Source organism: Anneissia japonica, unplaced genomic scaffold (genome assembly GCF_011630105.1).
Source record: "Anneissia japonica isolate Jap-2015-1 unplaced genomic scaffold, ASM1163010v1 scaffold1208_len1460985_cov181, whole genome shotgun sequence".
Classification (NCBI taxonomy): domain Eukaryota; kingdom Metazoa; phylum Echinodermata; class Crinoidea; order Comatulida; family Comatulidae; genus Anneissia; species Anneissia japonica.
Window position 1 is genome coordinate 994,306 of NW_022688484.1, and position 24,607 is coordinate 1,018,912.

The following is a 24,607-nucleotide window of genomic DNA, read 5'->3' on the forward strand; positions in this document are numbered from 1 at the left end:
GAGTTCCTAGAATCTATCATTGAATACCATGTATTATTTTTGTGTTTTTTATTTTACTTGAAAATCATATTATGTCAATAATATTCTAGACTTCAATGGTGATTGCATTTGTTTGGCCAATCCTTGCATTGTTACTTTGAATTGTGCATGCCTCAATTTTCCTTGCTATCTGATTCTACTTTTAAGTTTATATTATTATTTCTTTCTGTAATTTCCGTTTGCCAAAATTGAATAAAAAAAATCAAGAAAAAAATTATTATTTATCAATACAGATCTGATGGTGGCCTTCCTAGTCGATGGCTTTACAAGCGATGAACTGATTATGTAAGGTGTTCACTCTACATACTTTTTAAGTTTCATAACCTGAGCAGGCTTAGGTGGTTCCCAACTTCTAGATCGTGACCGAGACGAACTCGAGTCCGAACTGGATCTTCCACGACAACCATACGCCCGTGATGAACGATCGCGGGATCGTGAACGGCTATATCTACCACGAGACCGGGACCTTGAACGTCGTCTGTCGTAGAAGCGCTTCCCACGAGGTCGAGAATGATCACTAGAACTACTACTGGAAGAGCGTCCTCTATGCCGGAAGTACTTTCCAACACGTTCTCTTGAACGCTCTCTTGAACGAGAGCGTGAACGAGAGCGAGAACGCCTTCGCCTGTCCCGTGATCTTGAAGGTGAGGGAGACGATGAACTTGAAGATGACTGTCGGGAACGTTTCCTAAAAATCAAAGAGATAAACGAAACATAATAACCAAGTAAAACATGCTTTTACCTATTAATTTTACTGTAACTTGTAAAATATTTTAATAAATTGAAATAATTTTTTACAGAATCTGTAATTTAATATAAATAAACAAAGGTTCATGAAAAAAAAACAAAGGTTTTGATAACGTCAGTCCAGCTAAACCACTTACCTATACACATACAAATGACAAACTAAAATCACATTTAAGAAAACAACACATATTTCATTTTTCTTCAATTAATAAAAAATTACACTTTCTCTTTGTTTCTCCAACAGAGTAAAAAAGTTATACTTTTGGATAATTCCCAATCCAACAACCTGCAAAAATCCAGCATACAGCCACCATCCTAAAATGATATATTTCTCATCACTTGAGTTTGTGTAAAACATGAAAAATAGCAAACCGACCAGACTTTACTGTGCGTGTCTGAATTTTCCTTGCTAACTGATTTCTTCTTTTCCTCTTTTTTGGCTGCATCTTCAACATCGCCAAAGCTAGTGATGAACGTGACTTTGCCAGTGTCCTCTGGCGTGCTGGAGCGACTACCGGAAGACGACCTGTGTCTGTAGCTGGGATACGGATCATACGTAGGACTATCCCTTCGGGCATAGCTGAAAAATAAGAAATTTAGGCAATTAATATAAGAATATTGCATAGATAGTAATTACTTCATGTGAAGGTGGTAAGCAGAGGCCGTCCCAAGATTTGCTTGATGGGAGGGTGGCTAAATTCTTCAAAAGGAGATCTAACAATTTCTGTCACAAAACATCGAGTTCTAGAGGCGAAGCCCTGGTGAAGGCCCTTGGCACATAAAACCTGGGCATTTTGATCCATTTTAAGTTGCTCTTAGATGATTTGGCACATATGGACAAAAAATGTATAAAAAAGTGCCTTTTTTTTTTTTTTTTCCTAGCTGTGGCTTCATAACAGACAATTTCCCCTTATTCCACTTCCCTTGGATAAACATATGCAAAAATGTTCATTTCTGCTACAACCTCTCCTTTCATGAGACAAGCTCGTAATCCTGACTCTGACTTTCTGATTAGTCAGATGTTCAATTTGATTGACATCCCACAATAGGTCCATTATACTATTATGACATGATTGACAGATTGCTAATTAATTGTCTTAACTTCCAACAATATACAGTAGGGGGCGCTGTGCAAAATTCAGTATTTTTACTTTACCTTGGTGGACTTGGCATTTTTTTCTCCCGCAGACGTTTTTCAATATATGCCCTTCTTTCTCTCCTTGACTTGCGTCCCTGTAAATAGAAACCAAATAAATTTTTGTTTTTGAATGCTTTTTTTGGGTAGAATTTTCTTCAAAACAAGAGTTTTAATGTATTTGATTATTGAAATCATACCCTATGTTTAGGACATGGCAAGGCAGTAGAACAATAATAAGTATCTGCAGTTGAGCAGGGCACTACGCATACAAAGATACTTCCGTTACACTTGCATTGCTTATCTTGCCTTGCACCTCGAGTGCCTTGCTTGTTGTAGATTATACAAGTTCATAGAATATCGGTCAATTCGATTTATGTTCTGTTGAATATAGAATAGAGAGGAAATTTCCCATTTTCTCTGGTTCTTTGTAATTGTTAAACCAAGTTCAGACTATCAAAAACATGTGACATGCCTAAATATGGTCACGATGACATCACATCATGACCATATATAGGCACATCATGACTAAATATGGGCATACAACAGTTTTTTACAAAGGCTTGTCCACACTATCATGTTTTATGTTATAATTTTTCATGATTTGCCCATATATGGATATGATGATAGAGAGACTTCATTATAGAGCATCAAAGATTCTGAATGATTAGCTCTCTACATCCAAGTCTGATAAAGAAACTTGGTTATAGACAATCAAATGTTCCAAATTATTAGTTGTCCATTCTGAAACCTCTGAAATTTAGTTTAATTTGTTTAGCAACATTTAGCCATGTAAAATAAGAAATTGTTGAAATATCTTTTTCCCCCAAAATGGTGAACAGAAACCGTTGTCTACAAACATAGTGGACTTGGTTTTACTTACAGAATACATTGCTCTTTCTTCCTCCTCTGCTTTCGCTTTCTTTAAATCCTCAACTTCTTCCTTCTCTTTTTTCAACAATCTGTAATTAAAATTACACACCGTATTTGAAATAAACAAATTAAAAGTGACCTTTAAATATAATTCTCAACTACTGCTTCATTCTCAGCTTAAGAATTGGTACTATTCCGTAATATTTCAAGGCACACATTGTGGGGTGTCCTGCAGGCAACCTAGTGGAACCTGAACAGTAAACTAAGGCGAGACATTTTTTAAACCTTGTTTCGCGAACTTATCTTTCTTTTAAAATTGTCAGAAGAGGGCGGGAAAAAATAAAAATAAAATTTTGTTTTCTTAATTAGCAAATAGTTTTGCCGAAAACTTCCAGAGAAAATAAAAATAACATTTTATTGGTGAATGTAAACAGTATAGTGGTGGAATGGTTAAATGCTTTAAATTCATATAATTAAGAAGAAATATAGATCTTATTTTTGGAGATTTCAAGACAGCAGCAGGCGTAATAAAAATAAAGAAAAACTTCATTTTTTCTTAAACTTCTATTTTATCGCGGCACTGGGTACGCTAATTGGCTGAGAATAAATTTTATTTTTATTTGAAATCATCATTATTGGCGGGCAGTGTTTTAGCTAAACAAGGTATAAAAAATAGTCTCGCCTAAGCAAAGACTGTACAACATTCAGAACAGCCATTGTAAACTAGTCAGCTTAACTGACTGTACAACATTCAGAACAGCCATTGTAAACTAGTCAGCTTAACTGACTGTACAACATTCAGAACAGCCATTGTAAACTAGTCAGCTTAACTGACTGTACAACATTCAGAACAGCCATTGTAAACTAGTCAGCTTAACTGACTGTACAACATTCAGAACAGCCATTGTAAACTAGTCAGCTTAACTGACTGTACAACATTCAGAACAGCCATTGTAAACTAGTCAGCTTAACTGACTGTACAACATTCAGAACAGCCATTGTAAACTAGTCAGCTTAACTGACTGTACAACATTCAGAACAGCCATTGTAAACTAGTCAGCTTAACTGACTGTACAACATTCAGAACAGCCATTGTAAACTAGTCAGCTTAACTGACTGTACAACATTCAGAACAGCCATTGTAAACTAGTCAGCTTAACTGACTGTACAACATTCAGAACAGCCATTGTAAACTAGTCAGCTTAACTGACTGTACAACATTCAGAACAGCCATTGTAAACTAGTCAGCTTAACTGACTGTACAACATTCAGAACAGCCATTGTAAAACTACTGCTTCATTCTCAGCTTAAGAAATGGTACTATTCCGTAATATTTCATGGCAAATATTGTAGGGTTTCATGCAGGCAACCTAGTGGAACCTGAACAGTAAGCTAAGGCAAGACATTTTTTAAACCTTGTTTCGCGAACTTATCTTTTTTTTAAATCGTCAGAAGAGGGCGGGAAAAAATAAAAATAAAATTTTGTTTTCTTAATTAGCAAATAGTTTTGCCAAAAACTTCCAGAGAAAATAAAAATACATGGTGAATGTAAACAGTGTAGTGGTGGAATGGTTAAATGCTTTAAATTTATATAATTAAGAAGAAATATAGATCTTAATCTTGGAGATTTCAAAGCAGCAGCAGGTATAATAAAAATAAAGAAAAACTTCATTTTTTCTTAAATTTCTATTTTATCGTGGCGCCGGGTGCGCTAATTGGCCTAGAATAAATTTTATTTTTATTTGAAATCATCATTATTGGCGGGCAGTGTTTTCGCTAAACAAGGTATAAGAAAAAGTCTCGCCTAAGCAGAGACTGTACAACATTCAGAACAGCCATTGCAAACTAGTCAGCTTAACTGACAGAGCATAGGAAAGTACTCGCAAGGAAGTGCTGGCAACAGTTTATATTTACTTGATGGCAATTTTCTGAAAAACTTCAATTTTCATAATCACAAATCATTATTAAAAATCATACTGGCATTTTCATATATTTTTTCCTCCCTATCCCCACAAATCAAAGAGGGAGTTACTTACTGAGTAAACTGATTAGCACCTAGTCCATACTTTTCGCCAACCTGGTTAACCTTTGCCTCTTGTTCAGGTAAAAGTTCCTCAACATCTAAATTTACAGTATCTGCAAGAAAAATGCAAAGTAATAAGTTGTCGTTTAATCTCCATTGGTATATCCTTGGTACCAATCACTAAAGATGTTGTCTCTAGCAGGCAACAGCTTTGAGCTCTCAGTGGCTAAAGCCTGGGTCTAAAGGGCTCAGGAATATTCATCAGCATTTTTGCCCCGTACATTGTCTGAGTGGGGCCTTTTTAAGGAGCACTAACGTGTAAAAAACTATCAAAATACTTCTTTTAAATGTCAAGTAGGCTGAAGTAGATGGGGTTTACCCCAGGGGAAGGAGGGCCCTGAAGAATGCTTAGCTATGGGCTTCTGATCTTTTTGTTATGCCACTGCTATTTAAGTTGGCTAAATATTTAATGTTTAGCAATTTGGCTAACTGCTATGGAAATGATTATCCAAACAGGAACACTGATTAGCCAAAATATCTTTTCAACTCATTTTGAAAATTCAGCTTAGAATTTGCCTATTTGGCTACTGAGTACTGCACTGCTAGTGCCAGAAATTCCCTCCTGAGGGGTCCAAGGCCCTTAATGAAAGGTGCAAAATGTCCAACAGAGGGTTCACAGGCATCTCAAACCAAACATGTTTAGAGTAAATTTTAAGAATAGATGCTGGAAAATGTAATTTTGCACAGTAAAAATGCTTTTTCAAAGCAGTGTTTCTTGATGAAATGATTTAGATTACTGGCAGGGTCAGGGTCCTCGTGCCCCTTTGGACCCTGCATATCAAAGAATTATCCCAAAGGAGTTGAAAAAGTCTCACCCTGTCTATAAGAGTTTATGACTTCAAAGAAAAAAAACGATTCAAAGACAATCTGTAACACTCAATAAATTATGTCAAAGTACATTATAATCACATCGTAATCATCATCTTCAATACAGTATAGTAGTCCTAATTACTATAATACCTACCTATTTCCAAGTCACTAAGGCTATCATCTGAATCATCGTCGTCATCATCATCATTGTCCTCTGCATCCTCTTCTTTGTTGCCTTCACCCCCCGCAGGTGGGGCATCATCATAGCTAAATCCAATTGCTGCTTTCTTGTCAACCAACCTGTAATGTAGATTAATGGTTAGTTCCATTATTTTTAGTGGGGGTGCTCTCAATCATTTCCAACGGAAGTGTGGTGCTACGTGAAGTGTATTATTATCAATCAAATTTAACTGATATTAATCTTACTTTGATTTTTCATTTTCGATTTTATTATTCTGTAATTCTGGGAACATCTCGTCTATATAGATTTGCTGAAGACATTGTTCTTCTGAGTCTGTAAAACAATGAATAATGTTATGTTAGTCATCTATTGTCTGAATCTGAATGTTATCTGAATTCGCAAACAAAAATCTAACCCTTCATATTGAACTACTGTACACAGCGTAACCAACAATTTAACATAAACAACATCTTGAAACTAAAAAACTAATTGGATACATTTGATTGCAATACTACATCAAATTTAAGAGGTTGGCATATCTCAGTTTTGTAGGGTTTTGACCCCTAATGTATGTTTACAAATTTTCAAGAGGTGAATGTTTCCAATTAGTTTGAAGGTAAACAATCTTCCATTTTATCTAGGTTATGAATGGAATGATGTCATGCAAATAGAATTCTGGTATAAGTAGGAATTAATACAATACCATATGACTAGCATACTTCCAATTCTCATTGGTTATATTTGGAAAACATAGAGTATTATAGGTTATTTAGCATCCCAATTAAATGTCTCCGCCAAATGTGATATTAAGGGTTTTTCCCCTAAGAAAACTAAAGCAGGCCCTATAAAAAAACTTCCTTTCTGAACAGTAAAAATATTGAGTGAATAAGATACTTTTAGTTTACACAGACTTAATTTCAATCTTACAAAATATGATCTGTTTATGTTTTATTAATACTGTAGAAAAGACTTTTTTTATTCCTTGTTTTGCACACTTATTTTTTAAAGATTATCGGAGTAGGGCGAAATAAAAAAAAATAAAATTTTGTTTTCTTATTTAGCAAATAGTTTTGCCAAAATCATCCAGACAGAGGAGAAAAAATTTTTTTTTATTGGTGAATGTAAAATAGGATGTTCCAATTCTTCAAACTTATATGATTATGCAAAAATATACATATTTTATCTTTGGCGATTTCAAGGCAGCGGAGGGCGTAATAAAAATTAAAATCTTTAAATTTTTCTGAAATTTACACTTTTTCGTGGCAGCAGGTACACTAATTGGCTGAAAATCAAATTTTATTTTTGCTCGAAATCATCAATATTTGCAATCGGCGGGTTCACTAAACAAGGTATAAAAAAGGTCTTGCCTTATGGTTGCTGCCCATAAGTTGTGGAACTCATTGCCTTTGCTCATTCGTGAATCTCCTTCAGTGACTGTTTTTAAAGCTTGACTGAAGACTCAGTGAGTTTTATTAGTTTTAATTAGGATAGGACGCGTCTGAGTCCGAGATGGCTGAGACTCAAGAGGTGCCGACCAGAGTTCACGAGGGCATATCCCCATACTGTGGTTTAGGTGCTGGCTTGGAACTTTTAACGTTATTATTTTTTATTATTTCACATTTTATTCTTTCACATTTCCAAAAATCTCTACACTTAAGACTTTTTGGTATTTTACGCTTTACATATAAAATCTCTAACCGTTAACCATTAAAAATATTTAAAATAAAATATATAGAAAATTAGCAATTTACAATTAATGAAAACAATAATAATAGTAATGAGCATTACACTATACTGTACATACTTCCTGAATAATCACTTTGAACTAAGACCCTGTAACGCTCATAGTTACATTTACGTTCCTCTTTCTCCTCATCTGGTGTCAACAATAGATGACCTATACCAGAGTACTCGGGTATGATATCCAGATGCGCCCTCACATCAAACCTATCAATCATGTTGTTCTTTTGACCTTGCCATGGCATCCTAAAGGGAAGATACAAAATATGTGTATATATTAGTGGTGGTAAAACCTAGAAACAACTACACTTTCAATTTCAAAGGCTTATTTAAGTCTATTAATATGTACAACATACTTAAATTTTTTTTAAATTTATTTTTCTCCCAAATGAATGAGTTTTTCTCCCCGACGGGAGGGCTGTAGTCCCCCTACCCCCTGTAGCGCCGCCACTGTATTTTGGTAAACTGGGCCAGAAACTTAGAAGTTCAAGTGCAGAATTGACGAAATATACCGGAATTGAAATTGATTAATCCTGGAGAAAATCTGGTTGCAGTAAATGTTACAAAGTATCCAGGGATGTAGTTACGGTAGGCAGGGCTACCCAGCCTTGAGGTTTTCCAACCAGTCTAGTGTCAATTTCATGCTCCCCTCCCCTTCCACACACATTTAATTGATTAATCCTGGAGAAAATATAATGGAATTTTGTTAGTTTGAATTGGTGGAATTTTAACTGAATTCAACTAATTGTTGTATTATTTTTGGAAAACCATATGTTGACAATTAAGACGTCACTAGATTCCAAAACATATTGCGCTATAAATTGCACACTATATAAATACCAAATTATTAACATGATATATTTGGATAAGTGTTATTTCATTACTACTACCCTTATTGAAGTTTAGTGTTGCAAAGTGTGGGATGCAAAGACTCACATGGTGGCAGGACTCTCAGCTGCATGGTAGATGGCTGGATCAAGATGAATTTTACAAACACGCCCATGGATTTGAAGAAATTGAGCTGGGTCTAGTTTCTGAAATGTTAGGAGAATCATAGATATTAAAAGAAAGCTTCTGACTGCAGCTGAATCAGAGAGTCTATTGATAAAAGCCGACAATTCCATTTGTTTTTCGAGGGATGTTCTCTTTTGGAAGAGAACAGGCAACTAGTCGGTTTATCCAGGTAAGTGCTCATAAAGTAGACAGTAGAAAATGTACATTTTGAAAACGCAGTGGCTAGAGATACGGTACCGTATTTCTACTTTGTTTTGCTGAAGGTACGGTAAATGGCATTACATCACCATCACCCAATGAAATGCCAGAATGTGCATGACTTCATTTTTTGAAGACTGGCATTGCATATCACCCGCAATGAGTGGTGGAAGGAGAACGATCATTGTACAGTACTGGAAAATTAGAACATCAAAAGTACAATATTGTTTGACTTTACTGTCACCCTTAAATAGGCGTATGGTTCCACTTTATAGTAAAAGTAGGCCTGTATGAATTCTCTTGTTTACAGTATATACATTTTTTTTATTACAAATGTTGTCATATAAATAGATTACCAAAGACTAGCAGTAGTGTGTGTATACATGGGCCTTGGCCTAAGTCCTGAGGATGATTCCTTGCTTGATTAAAGGCTACATAATGACATGACTTTATTATTGAGTGGTACGCCTATTTTTCTATGACAGTATTAAGGTCTGCATCAAAATTATTGGAAAAATTTGACTCAATTGTAATAATCACAAAGGGGAAACTTATTCTCTCGATCAGGCCTAGATTCTGTACCATAACGGTGACGAAGTCTAGCCCTACGAAAAGTTTTGTGCATTCAAATTGCATGAATATTTTGATGGGATTGTAAAGCCTGGTATTATTTCGAACTTCTTGGACAAAAACTTGGAATGTAGGGATTATGAAGTTCAGGCGGTATGATGACGGAGAAACTAGGCTAAGTTTATGACTGATATAGGCCTATGCCACTTAGATCAATGTCACCAGAGCAGCTGCCGTGAAAAGCAGAATCCAAACAAGGCCGAGCAGCCTTGCTTAGATTTTTCGCCAAGCGAAGAATTTAAGCAAGGCCTAGAGGCATGCCAAGAGTTTGGTGGAATCAGTCCTTGTTTGATAATGGTTATACATATAGGCCTAGCTAAATGAAACTCTTTACTAAATGGAACCAAAAGACTATTTATTGATAACAGTACTAAGTCAAACAATATTGTACTTTTTGATGTTCTAATTTCCCAGAACTGTACATCGTTCTCGTTTCACCGCTCATCGCGGGTGATCTGCAATGCAATGCCAGTCTTGAATGACGTCATGCACATTCTGGCACTTTGTTCGGTGATGGTGATGTAATGCCATTTACCGTACCTTTAGCAAATTGAAGTAGATATACGGTACCTTATCTCTAGCCATGGCGTTTTGAAAACAAGGCTGATTTTCAAGTAAATCCACTAATGGTGTACACAATGCTAATGTATCGCACCTATTTTTCCATCTATTTCCCATACTCACATAGGGGCCTAGGCCTAGGTTCTTAATGAATTTTTGCACAAAATAAAATAATTAATCTGGGATGTACCATTAAAACAAAAACGAACAAACAGAGAGACATCAACGACAGCATAGGCCTAGTGACAGTGAGTGTTGCATATGTAGGCCTATTCCTGCATGCTAAACTTTATAAATCTATATGGACATTTAAAAAATAAGTCACAAGTGCAAATTTTCTTGCAAAAATTTGGCATAAATTAAAGCGTTTTGGCCGCGACCAGTTATGCCGCAATGTAATTGTAACACATCAGGAAATATATGTCTGAATAGTGTATGGCCCTACCCTAGGCCCATAGATTTAGGGCCTAGCCTAGCTGGGGTAAAGACTTTAGCCCTATACCTACTGTATATCTAGCTAGTCAGGTCCCCTGTTTAGGCTAGGCCCTAGCCTGGCCCTACCTAGGCCTAGGCCTAGGGGCCTACTAGGCTAGCTACAAGAAGGAGAGGTCAAAACTTACAACTGTTTCATAATACTCCCTTCTTCTTTCTGCTCTCTTTTTGAAATCAACCATCATCCCACGAATCTTTTTCTCTTGCTTCCTTGCCTCGTGCCACATCTTGATTCATTACAGCAAAGAAAATAAAGAAATTCGTTAGCCTACCCTCGCAAAACTTACAAACGGTTGGCAGCTAGCTGCTAAGTGATGTGGGTCGGGTCGGGCCGCAAGAGTGGATGGATGGATTTCTCTAGAATCAGAAAAAAAAGCGATTTCAAAACAACCAACGACCAATCAATCTTGGGTTTCACAACCATTTCCATGATATTTTCTGTCCAGAAATGTCCAACACTGGTATTTTATCGTTTACCGTTGCTGCTTTCTCAGGGAAACGGGAAACTACTGCTGATGTTTTGATAGTTCTACACGGTCTGAACTATTTGGATGTTACCATTTTACGTACGAATATAGACATAAATCTAGATATGGATGTTTGTTCGCTGTAAGGCGGAGGTAAGCTTTTACTGATAGTGTACTACAACAAGATTGTTCTCGTTATAGCGGCTGAAAATTGCTAAACACGCGAGTCAGGTGTGTTCAATTTCACACACAATACATTATTGTTGTTTTGGCATCGATTGGTAGTGTGAGTAATCGGGTAATAATATTAATAACGGGTAACGTAAAGTGTTGAATTTGAACATTGGCCTAGGTAGGTAGGCCTGATTCTACGTTGAATCTTTCAGTTTCAGCATACTCTTCAGTCAAGATAGAGTACAGTGTCTTTATTATTAGGTTTAAACGTGAATTTTTGTTTGATTTGATTGTTTAATTTTGATGAAAAATTCTGAGTTCAGATGTATAGGCTAGATTGGACAAGAAAGTGCTAAAAAATCGTCAGACAGGTTTCTGCCAAATTTCCAATAGGAAATGGTTAAATTCTGCCATGTTATACTGCATAAAGCAGGTGCGGATCCAGAGATGTCCAAAAGGGGGGACCGAAAGTTGGGTCGACGAGACAACACCATCCTAGCTAGGGGTTCCGGGAGCATGCCCCCTCGAAAGGTTTGCGTTCTGGACGCCCGAAAATAACATTTGATTCATTCTGGGCTATCATTATTTTCCTTTTTTTACCTCCCAAAATCCACCTCTGTAAAGTTGGTTTTCCACTAGGCCTGGACGAATTTATTTGCACGAAGCAAAGTATTTGACCGTACATATGCACAGTTTAATTTTCATGCAGAGTCGATTATTCCCATTTACACTGCCAGTGATTCGTTAACGGTATTTTGGAGTTTCTACTTTTTGTGAAGGTAAATAATGTATGGCCAATCAGATCTCGGAAAATATTTTATCGTGATAAAGTTCAGAATCGAATCAATGAATGTATACATCACCATTGTACGCTGGCTGACAAGTCATTAGCAAGGCTGCAGCAATGTTTGTGAAAATTGAGTGTCGCAAACTTTTTCACTCATGTAGTGAAAAATGACAATGCCAATTTGAATGTTGATGTGGCACAAATAAATCTGTCTGGTGGAAAACGCCTTTAAGGTAGTGAGACTGAAGTCAATTAATGAGTTGGATTTGTGACGAAACCAAACCTGTGGAAGGAACCCATTTTTAAAGAATGTTATTGCGGACCCAAACATCCCAAACCCCAGTTTGCTACAACAAAGTTTGCCGAATCTTGATCCACTACAGTATGTTAAAAACATAATTTATGGATTGGATTGTATTTATTCAGTGTAAACACCAAGTATAACCCACGAAAATCTAGAAGAAGACTTACACTATTTCCAGTGGAGTCCTTCTGGTGGTGATTGGGCAGTACACCAGGAGACAATCCCCTACTCTTTTCTGAAGAGTGTACTGCGTTCTTTAACGTGCACATGGGCCATAAATGCACGTGTGTCCAACGGTTTAAACGTCTCATCCGAAAGACGGCGAGCTATAGTAACTTATATTTCAGTACTTTAGCTGAAACACAAGAAGAGGCAGCGATGGGAATTGAACTGGGGACATATCTCCACGGTTCAGCGCACACACAGTGGCTACGACCAGATTAGCCGACTGAGCTAAGCTGCTCTCTCTCAATGTCAGCTAGCTGTCTTCTCTAAATAGTTACCATTTACCGCAATTAGTCAAAAATGAGGGGCAATTAGTTGAAAAATAAGGGGCTGGTAGAGGGTGTCTATCACTACTTTCAAGGAAGTCTACAAAATTTATACCTTTTTTTTTTTGAGGAAAAAGCATCATATACTGTAGAAAAACTCTAAATTCTACTGTGTGCTATTTAATGACATGAGATGACAGTTTAATTGATGCATGGTTAATCGGTAATAATTAAAGCACATTATAATTTATAAAAAGACACCTTAACATAACATTGTAGGTTTGTTCCAGACAGGTGCAGAGTAGATGTTAGCACCTGTATGTATCACATTTACGTCATTCTTCCGGTTTCTTTTGTGAACTAAATAGACTTTCTTCAGGAGAAGTCAATATTTGTTGAATTGAATCTCGTTCTAATGATCATTTTCTTAGATAATCTATCCTTTTTATTAGTTTATAAATTGAATCGGTACATTTAATGTCACACTGGTTCTGTTTTCAGTAGTGGTGCATTATTATGAGATTATGCATTTTATATTTTATTGATAATATAATAATTTTATATTATGCAGGTGCAGATGCAACCGTGATAATACAGTAGGGCCTACAGTGATAACATTTTTTTTTCAGGTTTTAACCAGTTTTTAAAAATAAATATCATAAAAATCATTTTTTCAATTAACCTGCTCATTTTGAGCACATAACAATTATCAACTTTGTTCACAGAAATTAGTATATTTAAAAAATATCATAATTTTATATAGAGCGAAAAATGATACAAACATTTCCAGTCACATGAAATGGTTAAAAGTGTTTTTATAATTTTTAAACATTTTCTAGCATAAAAATCAGGGTACACATTTTCATTCAATAATTTATTAATTTGTATGTTACTGCAAAATGACCAAATTACTTTCAGTATTATTTTTTTATGATATTTTTTTGTCATTTTCTGAGAACAGTAGGCCTACATTTTAATAGTAATTTAATTGAATATATAGTTTTAATATTGCCATTTTATAGATTGTTGATCTTGTCACTTTTAATTGTAAGCTTTAGTTTTAAAATAAAGTTATTATTATAATTATCATTACTGTAATAAAGCTTACAAAACAGTACAGATTAGATAACAGTTTACTTACAACCTGTGCTAGCAGGTAGGTTGTAAGTGCTGTCAATTTATGTTTATAATAGGATTTCCGCTAGGTTTTATCTTCTTTGTCATTGATTTACAATCCAACAATTCAGGAACCACAGTCCGAAAACACTTATGCACAATAACATTTAATTACAAAGGTGTGATCCACCAGGGGAACCTTCATCTCTGTTGTCCACCAACCTTGCATTCTGATTCTACTGTACACTATAGGCACTCATTTCAATCAACGTGTACATTATTTTTGGCATTGTAGTTCGGTTTATACAGATTTCAGATTTTATTCAGCGGCACGTCAGTTTTCTGATCCATCCATATACAAAGTGATATAGTACAGAATGAAACAATTATAAAAACATTTAGCAAATTTAAGAAATAAAATCCTATCATATATGTACCATTTAATAAGAAAACCCATACATTAAAACCCGGCTCCGGAAGAAAATTATTTGTTGGTATGATGTGCAACTGACTTTTCTTAGACACAAAAACCATATTTTAAGAAAACCTCAGCAGTTAATGAAATGAAAATTAAACTCCTGCAATTTTGAACAAATTTTTTATTTTTCTTCGCCTTCATACTTCGTGCCAATTGTAAAATCTATACCTTTATACTGTATATTCTGTGTTTAAGAGAATCAGTTATGTTGACTCAGTAGGACAATGGTGACTCCATCTACCACTGGTGTGTACGTATCCGATTGTCACCTACCTGTACTCTACGTGTAAGAAATGTTTGTCTATTTCTTAAGCGTCTTCACAATTTCTGTACACAGTAGTGCTCATCGATTGCGGATTTGGTGAGGTTAAACAAGTATTATTGTTTGTCTTAGATTAAATGTTAAAGGAGACACTGAACATCAGAATCCTGATTAACTTGTCGTATCCAGGGATTGTTGTCAGGTGCCAATTTCCTGCAAGATTTACACCCTGGATTTACAGTGTCAGTGTCTGATGTTCAAATGAGTTTATGCTACAAGCAGAACTTGCGCTCTGCATTTTACAATCTGTACTCCATTGTTGCTGATTGTATGCTGTGCAGGCTACAGTACTGTGTTAAATTATGGACTATGATGCATGAGGGATTTATAATATCTAGGGATCGGGGTAAGGTGTGCTGGTGATGTTTTTTATCATTCATTACCCCTGGTCACACAGTAGATCCAAAATTTGGCAAACTAGCACAAAAGTGCAACCTCATCCAGTCCCTGGGTAGTATTCCAGTCTTGTTAAATACAATTTAATGTAGACACAGGCCAACACATTCAATGTCACATCTTCACCTACCAGGTACCGATTTATACTCCTGGGTGGAGAAGACAAACGTAGGTAAAGTGCCTTGCCCAATGACAAAAGCAAAAGGCACAGCGGAGGTTTGAACCTCCAACCTCAAGGTTGAGAGACCAAAACACAATCTCTGTGCCAAAAATAATGTAATCCAGTACTTAGGAGGTGGAGGAATCAAATTCTGCATAAATTTAAATAAATTTTTATTTGTTATTTTCCGAGGTTAGTTTCAGTTAATGTCTTAAACAAATCTTAGTATTATCTAAAAAAATAATTAATATTAATATTGGAATCAACTATGGACAATTTCAGTAAAGGCACTAAACATATACTAAAAATAAAATAATATTTCTTTTTAATTAATAAAAAAAAAAAGATTGTCATGAAAACATTACAGTTCATGGTCAATCAACAGTCAACAAAATTGCGGTTGAAAATTATTCATCATTCCAGAGAACACACAACCATGACACACCTCTCTTACTTAATATTAATGTTTAGTGTTTTTCTATACTTTTTTTTTTAATATGTTCACTAGTCATTTGTTTTATGGGTTTGCCAATGATGAAATCATTTCTTGTACTGTACCTTTGCTTTTACATTGACTAATAAAAGTTCAATATTCTGTATACCTATAATATTATAGGCCTATCATTGTGTATCTATAATATATCATTGTCAAGCTTTTTCTAATGTCCGTTGCCCTGCGTTTATGGATCCTAAGAACTATTTAAACTAATATATTCTGTTTGAAGCCTAAATCTTTTATAAACATTATAGCCTAACACAGTGTTTTCTATTTCTAGTTGCCTTTTTTATTTTCGTTTAACTAATCAATGTGGCACTGTGGAACCATTCACTCCCAACAATAAAAATCAATAATCACACCAAATACTTGATAATCAGCTTCCTAACTCCATTATCAAATGATTAGACCGGAGTTGACAGTCTGCCACTCCAATTTGGACCCAACATGAAAATGTGTACTGTAAGTTTAAGCATCAGAACTCTAGGATCCAACTGAAAGTGCAATATAAATCTTCATTTTTGACTTTATGTTGTTATTTTATTTAGATTTAGTTGGATTGATCTGTTGCTTGTGATAGTCAGGGTGAGCAGTACTCTGGTTTAGTGGTGCAAGCTGTTCTTATCGTACACTATAGCAGATGAACTGATTATGTAATTCCAGCATATTGTTTGCACTATAGTCAGAATAATAACAAGGTAAGTTGATTATTATTTCATTGAAGATAAAACTGCTATACAGTACAACTGTACTCTGCCATACATAGAATACGTTCTGTTGTTCATAATGAAGTCGAAATATAGCCTGGTGTTAAAATGATTCCTTCCAGCTCCAGGGTACTTGGGTTGCATTCTAGTCAGTGGCGGTGGCAGTGGGGATCGAAAGTGGCAGAGAAAACCTGGTTTGAGAACATGTCATTCTCCTTCGGGAAAGAATCCAATTATTCCATCAAAGAACACGAGTTTTAATAAAATAAATAACATTTTTACAGTCGGAGAATGCTATTTTCAGGCATTTAGCAGTTGCCTAACTTAAGATTTGCCGCAAACACATTAGGACGGGAGAATTTGGACCCAAGTTGGCAACTTGGACCTCTTGTCGCGGACCTTGGATCTCCCTCTCTGAATCTGTGGCACTGCCAATGAATCTTTTTCCATTTTTTAAAAATTCAGTTCAATAGTAAATATACACAAATCATGGTTTTTAACAGTCTTGATGAATTAATTTGGTCAGTTGTTGTAGAGTACTGTAGCACCTCTGATATGGATGAAACAGACAACGATGTATATGTTGACCAGCTGCGGGAGGTCTTCGACAGCTGCGATGTCAACAAGAATGGCACCTTGAACCGCAGAGAGCTGACAGAGCTGTGTAAGAAGTTGCAACTGGAGGATCAAGTGGACAATCTGTTAGGAGAACTTCTGGGAGATGCCCAAGATGGACAGGTACAATTTCAAATTAATTATTTATATTTTTTAATGGTTGTTTTAATTTCTTTTTAAGGTGTTGTTCAACATTATCATTATTTTTACAAGTGTACAAACAGTATGCTAGTGGGGAGGGTTTAGACAAATTTGTACACTTTTATATATGCATGGAAAAATGTTGATTCAAAATAACATGCAGTATGTAAAATAATGGTAAAATTATAATGTAACCATGGATATAATATTCATATTAAGCAACCAAGTACATTGCTTTAGTTGACTTCACAAAAATATGGAGAATGGTTTTGCAAAATGAACATTTTTTGTACACTTTCAGAGGGGAGGGATGGGGGATTGGAAAAAGAGTACTGTTTTTACACTTGTGAAAATGTTGATAATTGTCAATTAAACCAAATTTAAATGTACTCCTTAAGACGTTTCATCCATCTACGGCGAACTTCATCAGTTGACTTTAAATGTTATCGTCAGTAAAATAACTACTGATATGAAATAACAAAATGAATTTCTTTTAAGATATATATAAATTGTAAAAATTATTTGAATATACATTTCACTAATTTTAGAATAGAGTATTTTAATATCAATTATTAAATTTTTGCTTTTTTTTATTTTTTTATTATTTGATTTTTATGTCCTTTAGAAGATAAATTTTTGCAATACTGTACCTTTTTTGCAATGCCAAATTATTGATGCCATTTTGACAAAGACCTTTTTTGTACGGTGCCTTACAAGGGCTCTTAACTGTACAGTAAGAAGTATTTGATTTACATGGAGTAAAGCAAATTTTTTACTACAGCATCCTTTTAACTATAGTGCATGTTTGACTACATTGCATCATGCTACCAAAACATTTTTACTTCATGAATGAAGATATTTACATATCTGGTTTGTAGCTGTGATAGAAACTCTCTACTTTATTTTGTATATCTTCCCAGGTGGACTTTGAGACATTCAAAGAAGGCTTTGTTATAGTTTTGTCGGCTGATATGGACAGCATTGGAAATATTACAGACACGGAGGAAGATCATAGCGTTGCAGATATTCTCGATAATCAAGGTACAGTAATTATCATACACAGCGAATATTTTTTTTTTTTTTTATCCAAAGAAGATTCTCATAATCAGTGAGTGTGTCTAGGCCTGGGATACATTTAGGTTTAGAAATGCAGCATTGACTCTTAAATGCTTGTAAAAGTTTGTAAACTTTATATAAAATATACAAAGTTCAAAATGGATATTAAATGAGCAATAATAAAAATAACCAATTTCACAAATACAATGAACGTTACCGTCTGGCTCATGAAAGAACATTAAAAATCAATGTAACACTTAAACGCCAATGTAACTTTTATTTAGGTTGTCAGGGAGAAAGCCAAAAAAGAATATAGTAATTATTGTACACTCACTATAGAAATAATTCTGAGAACAAGAAATTAATTTTTGTGAAAGAATTCCTAAAGAGAACATTATTATATAGCATAAATACTTAACAGAATAATTTTTAAAGATATTGGCTTGACAAAATACAGTAGGCTGAAGAAAAACATCAGAGTGGGTATGATGGAAGTAGGAACTTATGAAGTGATTTGTCTTCTTAAATGCACCCATTGATCGAAAATAAGAATGACAAATTTGTCATTAAAACCCAGATAAAGTTACCATATATATTTCAAATTTACTCATGATACACCCATTCCTTTAATAAAGGAAGTTGTTGAGATTTTCTCATTGAAACCCAGATAGTGTTGCATATTCTTAATTTACACTAAAGAAATCCGTACCAAGGCAAATAAAAGAATGTATTTTGTATATAGAATGAAACGGTTTAATGTTAGCTCTCATCTTATTCATATGTTTTATTCCTCGGTTGTCCAGTCAATTCTTTCTTATTGTATTATTATTTGGTTCTCTCATATCACCGCAGACAGTAAATGTCAATTATTGAGAATCGTAAATAAGGCTGGAAGAGTGATTGGAGCCGACGTTAAGTCCTTGGAAGATATTTTTAATGATTTTTTACTTAAGAAATTTAATTCAATTATGCAAGATTCATCCCATCCATTATTTTCAGACATTATCATAAATAGATCGGGAAGGGTTAGACATAAACAAAACAAAATATCCACAAACCGTTTTAAAAATTCAGCATTGTATATCGCTTGTAATCTATTTAATCAAAATTTCAGAAGATAACTGCACAGGACTCAAATTTTTATTTTCTAAGAAATCTTTATTTAACACTCTCTATGTTTATGAACGATTCTATGTCATGTACAACAAATATCTCAGAATGTATTATTTTGACAATAAAGTTGACTTGTATCTTGTATCTTGTATCTTGTACTGAACTTTGAATTAGGATTAGACAGTAGTCATTAAAATTACAGAATTGCACTCTCTTCCAACATGATGCTGCTGCTTGGTGGTGGACACTCAGCGTGAGCATTTTGCTTGTCCTCCAAGCAACATTGTTATTGACAGTTGCTTTGAAATCTGAAACCTATGGAATGTAAACGTTGATCCTGCGATTAAATGAGCATTTGCTTGCAATGTGATACATTGTGATTTTAATAATGTTATAGTGCTTCCTTTGTTGCTGAGTGTTGTATTCAGTTTGCTAATGATGTTCTAAAAATAGGTTGTAAAACATATGTTCCTTTTACTACTCAAAGAAAATTGTTTTGATATATAACATGGTTATAATCTGCAAATTGATTTGTACAGTAATTGTAAATAATTTATAAAGCTGTTTTTAGCTTACTCCTTTAGGTTTACAAGAGAGGAAAAAACATACTGTTATGTAAACCTCCTTTCTTCCCCCAAAAGATAAAAAAAGGTCGTTTTGAGGTCATCATTTTCTCATTAAAAAAAATATACTGTTACATTTGAGGATTCTCATGCTCTATAAATAATACCCAATTCACATAAAAAAATGTTGCACACATCTCATGGTAGAGAAAATTTAGCACTTGTTCCTACTGCACTGTCTCTTATACACATCTAGATGTGTATAGGAAAGACAGACATCGTACAGAGTACTGTAATGACCTTAATATAATTAACATTACAGAGCGCTTCTGATTGGTATGTTCACTGCCTTCTTATCAACTTAAATAGTGATGCTTGTATTCACTCGTATGAAGATGACGGTATTTTGATAGGTACTACATCTTGGGAAGTCTGTAGAATTCAGCAATGTCTTGTGTAGATCAGGTCTCTTCATGAGACTTCAGGAGAGGAGTTGTTATTCCTTGTGGGGAAAATCCTGAAATTCTTCTCAGGATTGAACCTATTACCCTGAAATTTCCAAGTGGATACTTAACCACTGCTGAACTTACTCTGATTCTTAAATTAATTTAATCCTTTTTTTTCCCCCAGGTGTACGCCCAGTTTCTCCAAAGTATGTCAAAGGACAGAAGAGGTACGGTCGGCGCTCTAGACCAGACTTTGACCTTGACTACAGCGCCGATTTCTCAGAAATTGATACCGAGCCAATATCACACCGGGGCTCAAAACGGGAGAGCAAAATGAGAAGCAAACGGGATTCGGTGGAAGAAAAAATTATTAGCGAGAAAAGTTCAAAACGTGAAAGATTCAAGGAAGCCAGGACATTATCTTTTGCTGATAGTGTTAGTGAGGTACTGTGATGTTTGTACATAATTCTTGTTTTCAGGTTTATTTTTATAGCACCTTCTATAGTAAATTATTAATATTCGACAATATATTGATATGAGAGACACAGTGTAGTAGGTGTTGGTATTAAGTCTATGTTTTAAATTTTTTTATTGTAGTTACAATCGTAATAATGATAATTCTGAATTGTATATAGCACCTCCTGTTGTCACAACAGATGCTTAACAACATAAGAGAAGGAAATAAACCACTAATATATGAATGTACCGTTAATTATTTATCCAGTTGTACCCAGAAAAGCATAGCACTTTACACGTAACTGTTGAACTCGCAACCTTTCGATTAATATACCACAGCCTTACCTCTGTGTCAATCTATATTCCACATACAGCATTTGTGTCCTTTAAGGTATGTATTTATACTGCCGGGTCAAGAGAGAGAGACACCACACACAAATACAGATAATGTGACTTCCCCAAGGACACAAATCTATAATAAGTTAGGAATTTGGACCCCAACCTCACAGTTGAGAGCCTAGATAGTTAGTAAGTATTCTTGATGCTTTGATGATTTCAGATGGATGAAGACAATGGAGTTTTTATGCAAGATGATCCTGTTGATAAGCTGGACAATGTGCCGGAAATCAACATTGAGTCAGGAAGTAAAACATCAGCATCACCAAAGAACGAAACATTTGAAGCAGAAGGTAGATGATTGAATGTGATAACAATAATTATTAAATATGATGGCAATAATATTCATATTTGGTAGAGTATCCAAAAGATGATAAAAGGGTATTAGTTCAATTTGGTATTATTCTAAAAATAATAAATAAATAATATAGTTATGTTTTTAAATGACACATAGTGTAGAAAAGCTTCTATGTGCGTCACACAAAAGACAAAATTCAGTTCATCTTTCTACCTACACACACAACTTGTAGTCATTTATGCACCATGAAGAGTATTTCTTTTGCTGAATAGATATTAAATTCTTCCTTAAGTTTTGTAATTTAACATGTACTCATAAGTGACTAACAGGGATGTGGTTATGGTGGGTGGGGGCCACCCAGCCTTGAAGTATTCCACCCAGTCCTAATCTAATTTCATGGCCCTCCACCCACCCTTATTAACCCACTTTTCCATCCTTAAAATCCACTCTTATTATTTAGAGTTTATCATTCACCCACCCTGAAAATGTATATCACCCACCCTTAGTTTTCTTCAGCTACCACCCTGGCTAAATAGCAGACCATCCGAAAGCTTAATAAAAATTATACTTAAACATCGAATTTAAAATATTTAATTTGATTGTTTCTTACCATTTCACATACTACTCATAAGTAAACATATAATTCTGTTCCAGGTCAATTGAATGCATCAATGGGTCAGTTCGAAATTCCTAGTCCAACAGATGAGGATCAGGTGCGGGCTATCTGGGAGGAGGTTGGCGTCGGCACTGATGGATTCCTTAATCTACAGGAACTTGCATTAGTTTGTGAACATATTGGAATGGAAGACATGGATCAAGAGGTATGAGATAAGGAGGGAGTTGGTATTGGCCACAATGGGGGTAGTTGTGGTGATGATAAAGAGGGAGGTAGTATTGGCCACAGGGGAGTTATTTGTGGTGAAAGTGATAGTTGTGGTAATAGTGGAAGTGAAGATGTTGGATTGGATTGGATTTATTCGGTGTAAACACCAAGGATAGCCCACGAAAGTCTAGAAGAAGACTTATTTCCAGTGGGGTCCTTCTGGTTGTGATTGGACAGTACACCGGGAGACAATCCCCTACTCTTTTCCGAAGAGTGTACTGTGTCCTTTAACGTGCACATGGGCCATAAATGCACACGGGACCAACGGCTTAAACGTCTCATCCGAAAGACGGTGCGCTGTTTTAACTTGTATTTCAGCCCTCTAGCTGAAACACAAGGAGAGGCAGCGATGGGAATTGAACCGGGGACCTAGAGATCTCCACGGTTCAGCGCACACAGTGGCTACCACCAGATTAGCAGACTGAGCTAAGCTGCTCTCTCACAAGTTATTGATAATTATATTAGGATGATAGTACAATCATAAAATTATTAAGACTTCATTTATTTCATTCATTGTTTAACCCAATAAAAACTACAGTTATACATTTTCTTTTTTTTAAATCAATAATTTACAAAATTATTATATCAAAAGTTAGGAAAATGTTGAGAAACTTAAATAACAAAAGCAGTTTTAATGTTAGGCAAAGGCACAGACATCCTACCATGCTCATATGCATCACCTTTAGACAAATTTCACAAACTTAAAATTATTTTATTTTTCTTCAGGAATTACAAAATCTTTACTGTAAACTTGATCAGGATGATGACGGTAAGGTCGGCTTCCACGAGTTCCTTGAGGGCTTGTTCCGGCACGACAGCACCCGAGCCCCTACCACACCCCTTCCAACCACCCTTACAGCCACACAGAAGGTGAAGCTTCGCATGGCTATCACAGGCAACTCAATGGAAGAGTCAATGCATCGTACAACAACTCCGTCCCTGCTTACATTTCAAGGAAGCAAATTACTCAGCGTACTGGATGCCGACAATAGTGGGTATGTATGCATGAAACTTTTTCGGTAATACCTTTTAACTAACTAAACTGGGTTGGTAAGTGGATGAGTAGATGGTTGGGTAGGTGGATGCATGCATGCATGCGTCAGTGCATGGGCAGGTACTTCCGTTGGTACATGGGTACTGTAAATAGAATGCAGAGACAGATGAAAGAAAAGATAGATGGATATATGCATGCATGGATGTATTGATGGATGAGCAGATAGAAGGATGGATAGATATATGCGTAGGCAAACAGAAATCAGATAATCAGATGGTGGGATGGACGAGTAGGTAGGTGGATGCATGAATACAGGATTTGATACTTTGATGACATACTAAGTCAGTATGTCATAAAGGGCCCATTTGCTACCATGAATCCAATGCAATCCTCACTAAAATTTTCCTTTTTAATCTTTGGGAAGGTATATTTTAATTACTAATCAATTTTCTAAACACTCACAGATAAATGTATGTCATCATTCATGATGATGTTCGATAAAAAACAAAATATTGATACACTATGGCTTTTCTTATTATGTTTGGAGTCAGCATGATCTTATATTATCTAAATATAATTAGTGGACCACTTGGTTTTTGATAAATTTATAATTTGTTAATCACTTTCCCATGTAAACCACTTTCCAAACTATCAAATTTTATTTGTCAAAAATATTTGATATGCTAAATATGGTCATGATGACATCATACCATGACCATATGTGGCAAAGTTAAGCCAAATCAGTCACTCCTTGCAAAAAAATGTTTAGTTTAATTCAGGGTTAAGCATTAAAATGGTAAAAGAATCATTTATATCTGACATTTCGTTATGAAGTTACAAGCATTTAAGCATACAGTTGTGTAAAGAACAGTATTGAGAAATAAGTTTATGATTTTGACCATTTCTCAGGCAGAGACCATCATCAAGAAGTTGAAAAATGTTGTTTTAACATTGAAAATGGGGAAAATAACAACATAGCATGATGTATAGATATATAAAGTTTAGTTTATTGCAATAGAATAGATTTTTAAAATGTTGACACTCCAACATGCTTTGGCCATTATCTCCGAAAAACACAATTTGCAAGAAGTGACTGGTTTGGCTTGTCTTCACCACATATATAGGCACATCATGACTATATAATTATGGGCATACAACAGGGCCCTAGAAAGAGAAAATATTTACACAACAGAGCTGCAGCAGCCTGAATTTACTCATTTTGTCGTTGGCCATATTTGACTACTC

The 24,607-nt window shown here is 35.2% G+C and overlaps 2 protein-coding genes across 5 annotated transcripts in view; one reads left to right on the forward strand and one right to left on the reverse strand.

The window, feature by feature from the left end:
- LOC117122066 (CLK4-associating serine/arginine rich protein-like) overlaps positions 1–10,860 on the reverse strand; it is a 20,258-nt gene extending 9,398 nt beyond the window's left edge. The window contains exons 1-10 of the mRNA XM_033267530.1: positions 10,632–10,860; positions 8,545–8,642; positions 7,673–7,854; positions 6,114–6,201; positions 5,842–5,987; positions 4,831–4,930; positions 2,805–2,883; positions 1,943–2,019; positions 1,163–1,366; positions 347–727 (exon numbers count right to left, since the gene is read on the reverse strand). Of these exons, the coding sequence (XP_033123421.1) occupies positions 347–727; positions 1,163–1,366; positions 1,943–2,019; positions 2,805–2,883; positions 4,831–4,930; positions 5,842–5,987; positions 6,114–6,201; positions 7,673–7,854; positions 8,545–8,642; positions 10,632–10,730 (1,454 nt within the window). The 5' untranslated portion in view covers positions 10,731–10,860. The remainder of the gene's footprint in view (positions 1–346; positions 728–1,162; positions 1,367–1,942; positions 2,020–2,804; positions 2,884–4,830; positions 4,931–5,841; positions 5,988–6,113; positions 6,202–7,672; positions 7,855–8,544; positions 8,643–10,631) is intronic.
- Positions 10,861–10,970: 110 nt separating this feature from the next.
- Positions 10,971–24,607, forward strand: part of LOC117122026 (ninein-like protein) — a 30,877-nt gene continuing 17,240 nt past the window's right edge. The window contains exons 1-8 of one of the 4 annotated variants that reach the window (XM_033267519.1): positions 10,971–11,123; positions 16,243–16,392; positions 16,867–17,139; positions 18,078–18,198; positions 20,520–20,779; positions 21,351–21,480; positions 22,140–22,306; positions 23,095–23,363. In XM_033267519.1, coding sequence (XP_033123410.1) covers positions 16,891–17,139; positions 18,078–18,198; positions 20,520–20,779; positions 21,351–21,480; positions 22,140–22,306; positions 23,095–23,363 — 1,196 coding nt within the window. In that variant the 5' untranslated portion in view covers positions 10,971–11,123; positions 16,243–16,392; positions 16,867–16,890. The remainder of the gene's footprint in view (positions 11,124–16,242; positions 16,393–16,866; positions 17,140–18,077; positions 18,199–20,519; positions 20,780–21,350; positions 21,481–22,139; positions 22,307–23,094; positions 23,364–24,607) is intronic. The other 3 variants (XM_033267521.1, XM_033267522.1, XM_033267520.1) reach the window with 3 other exon arrangements.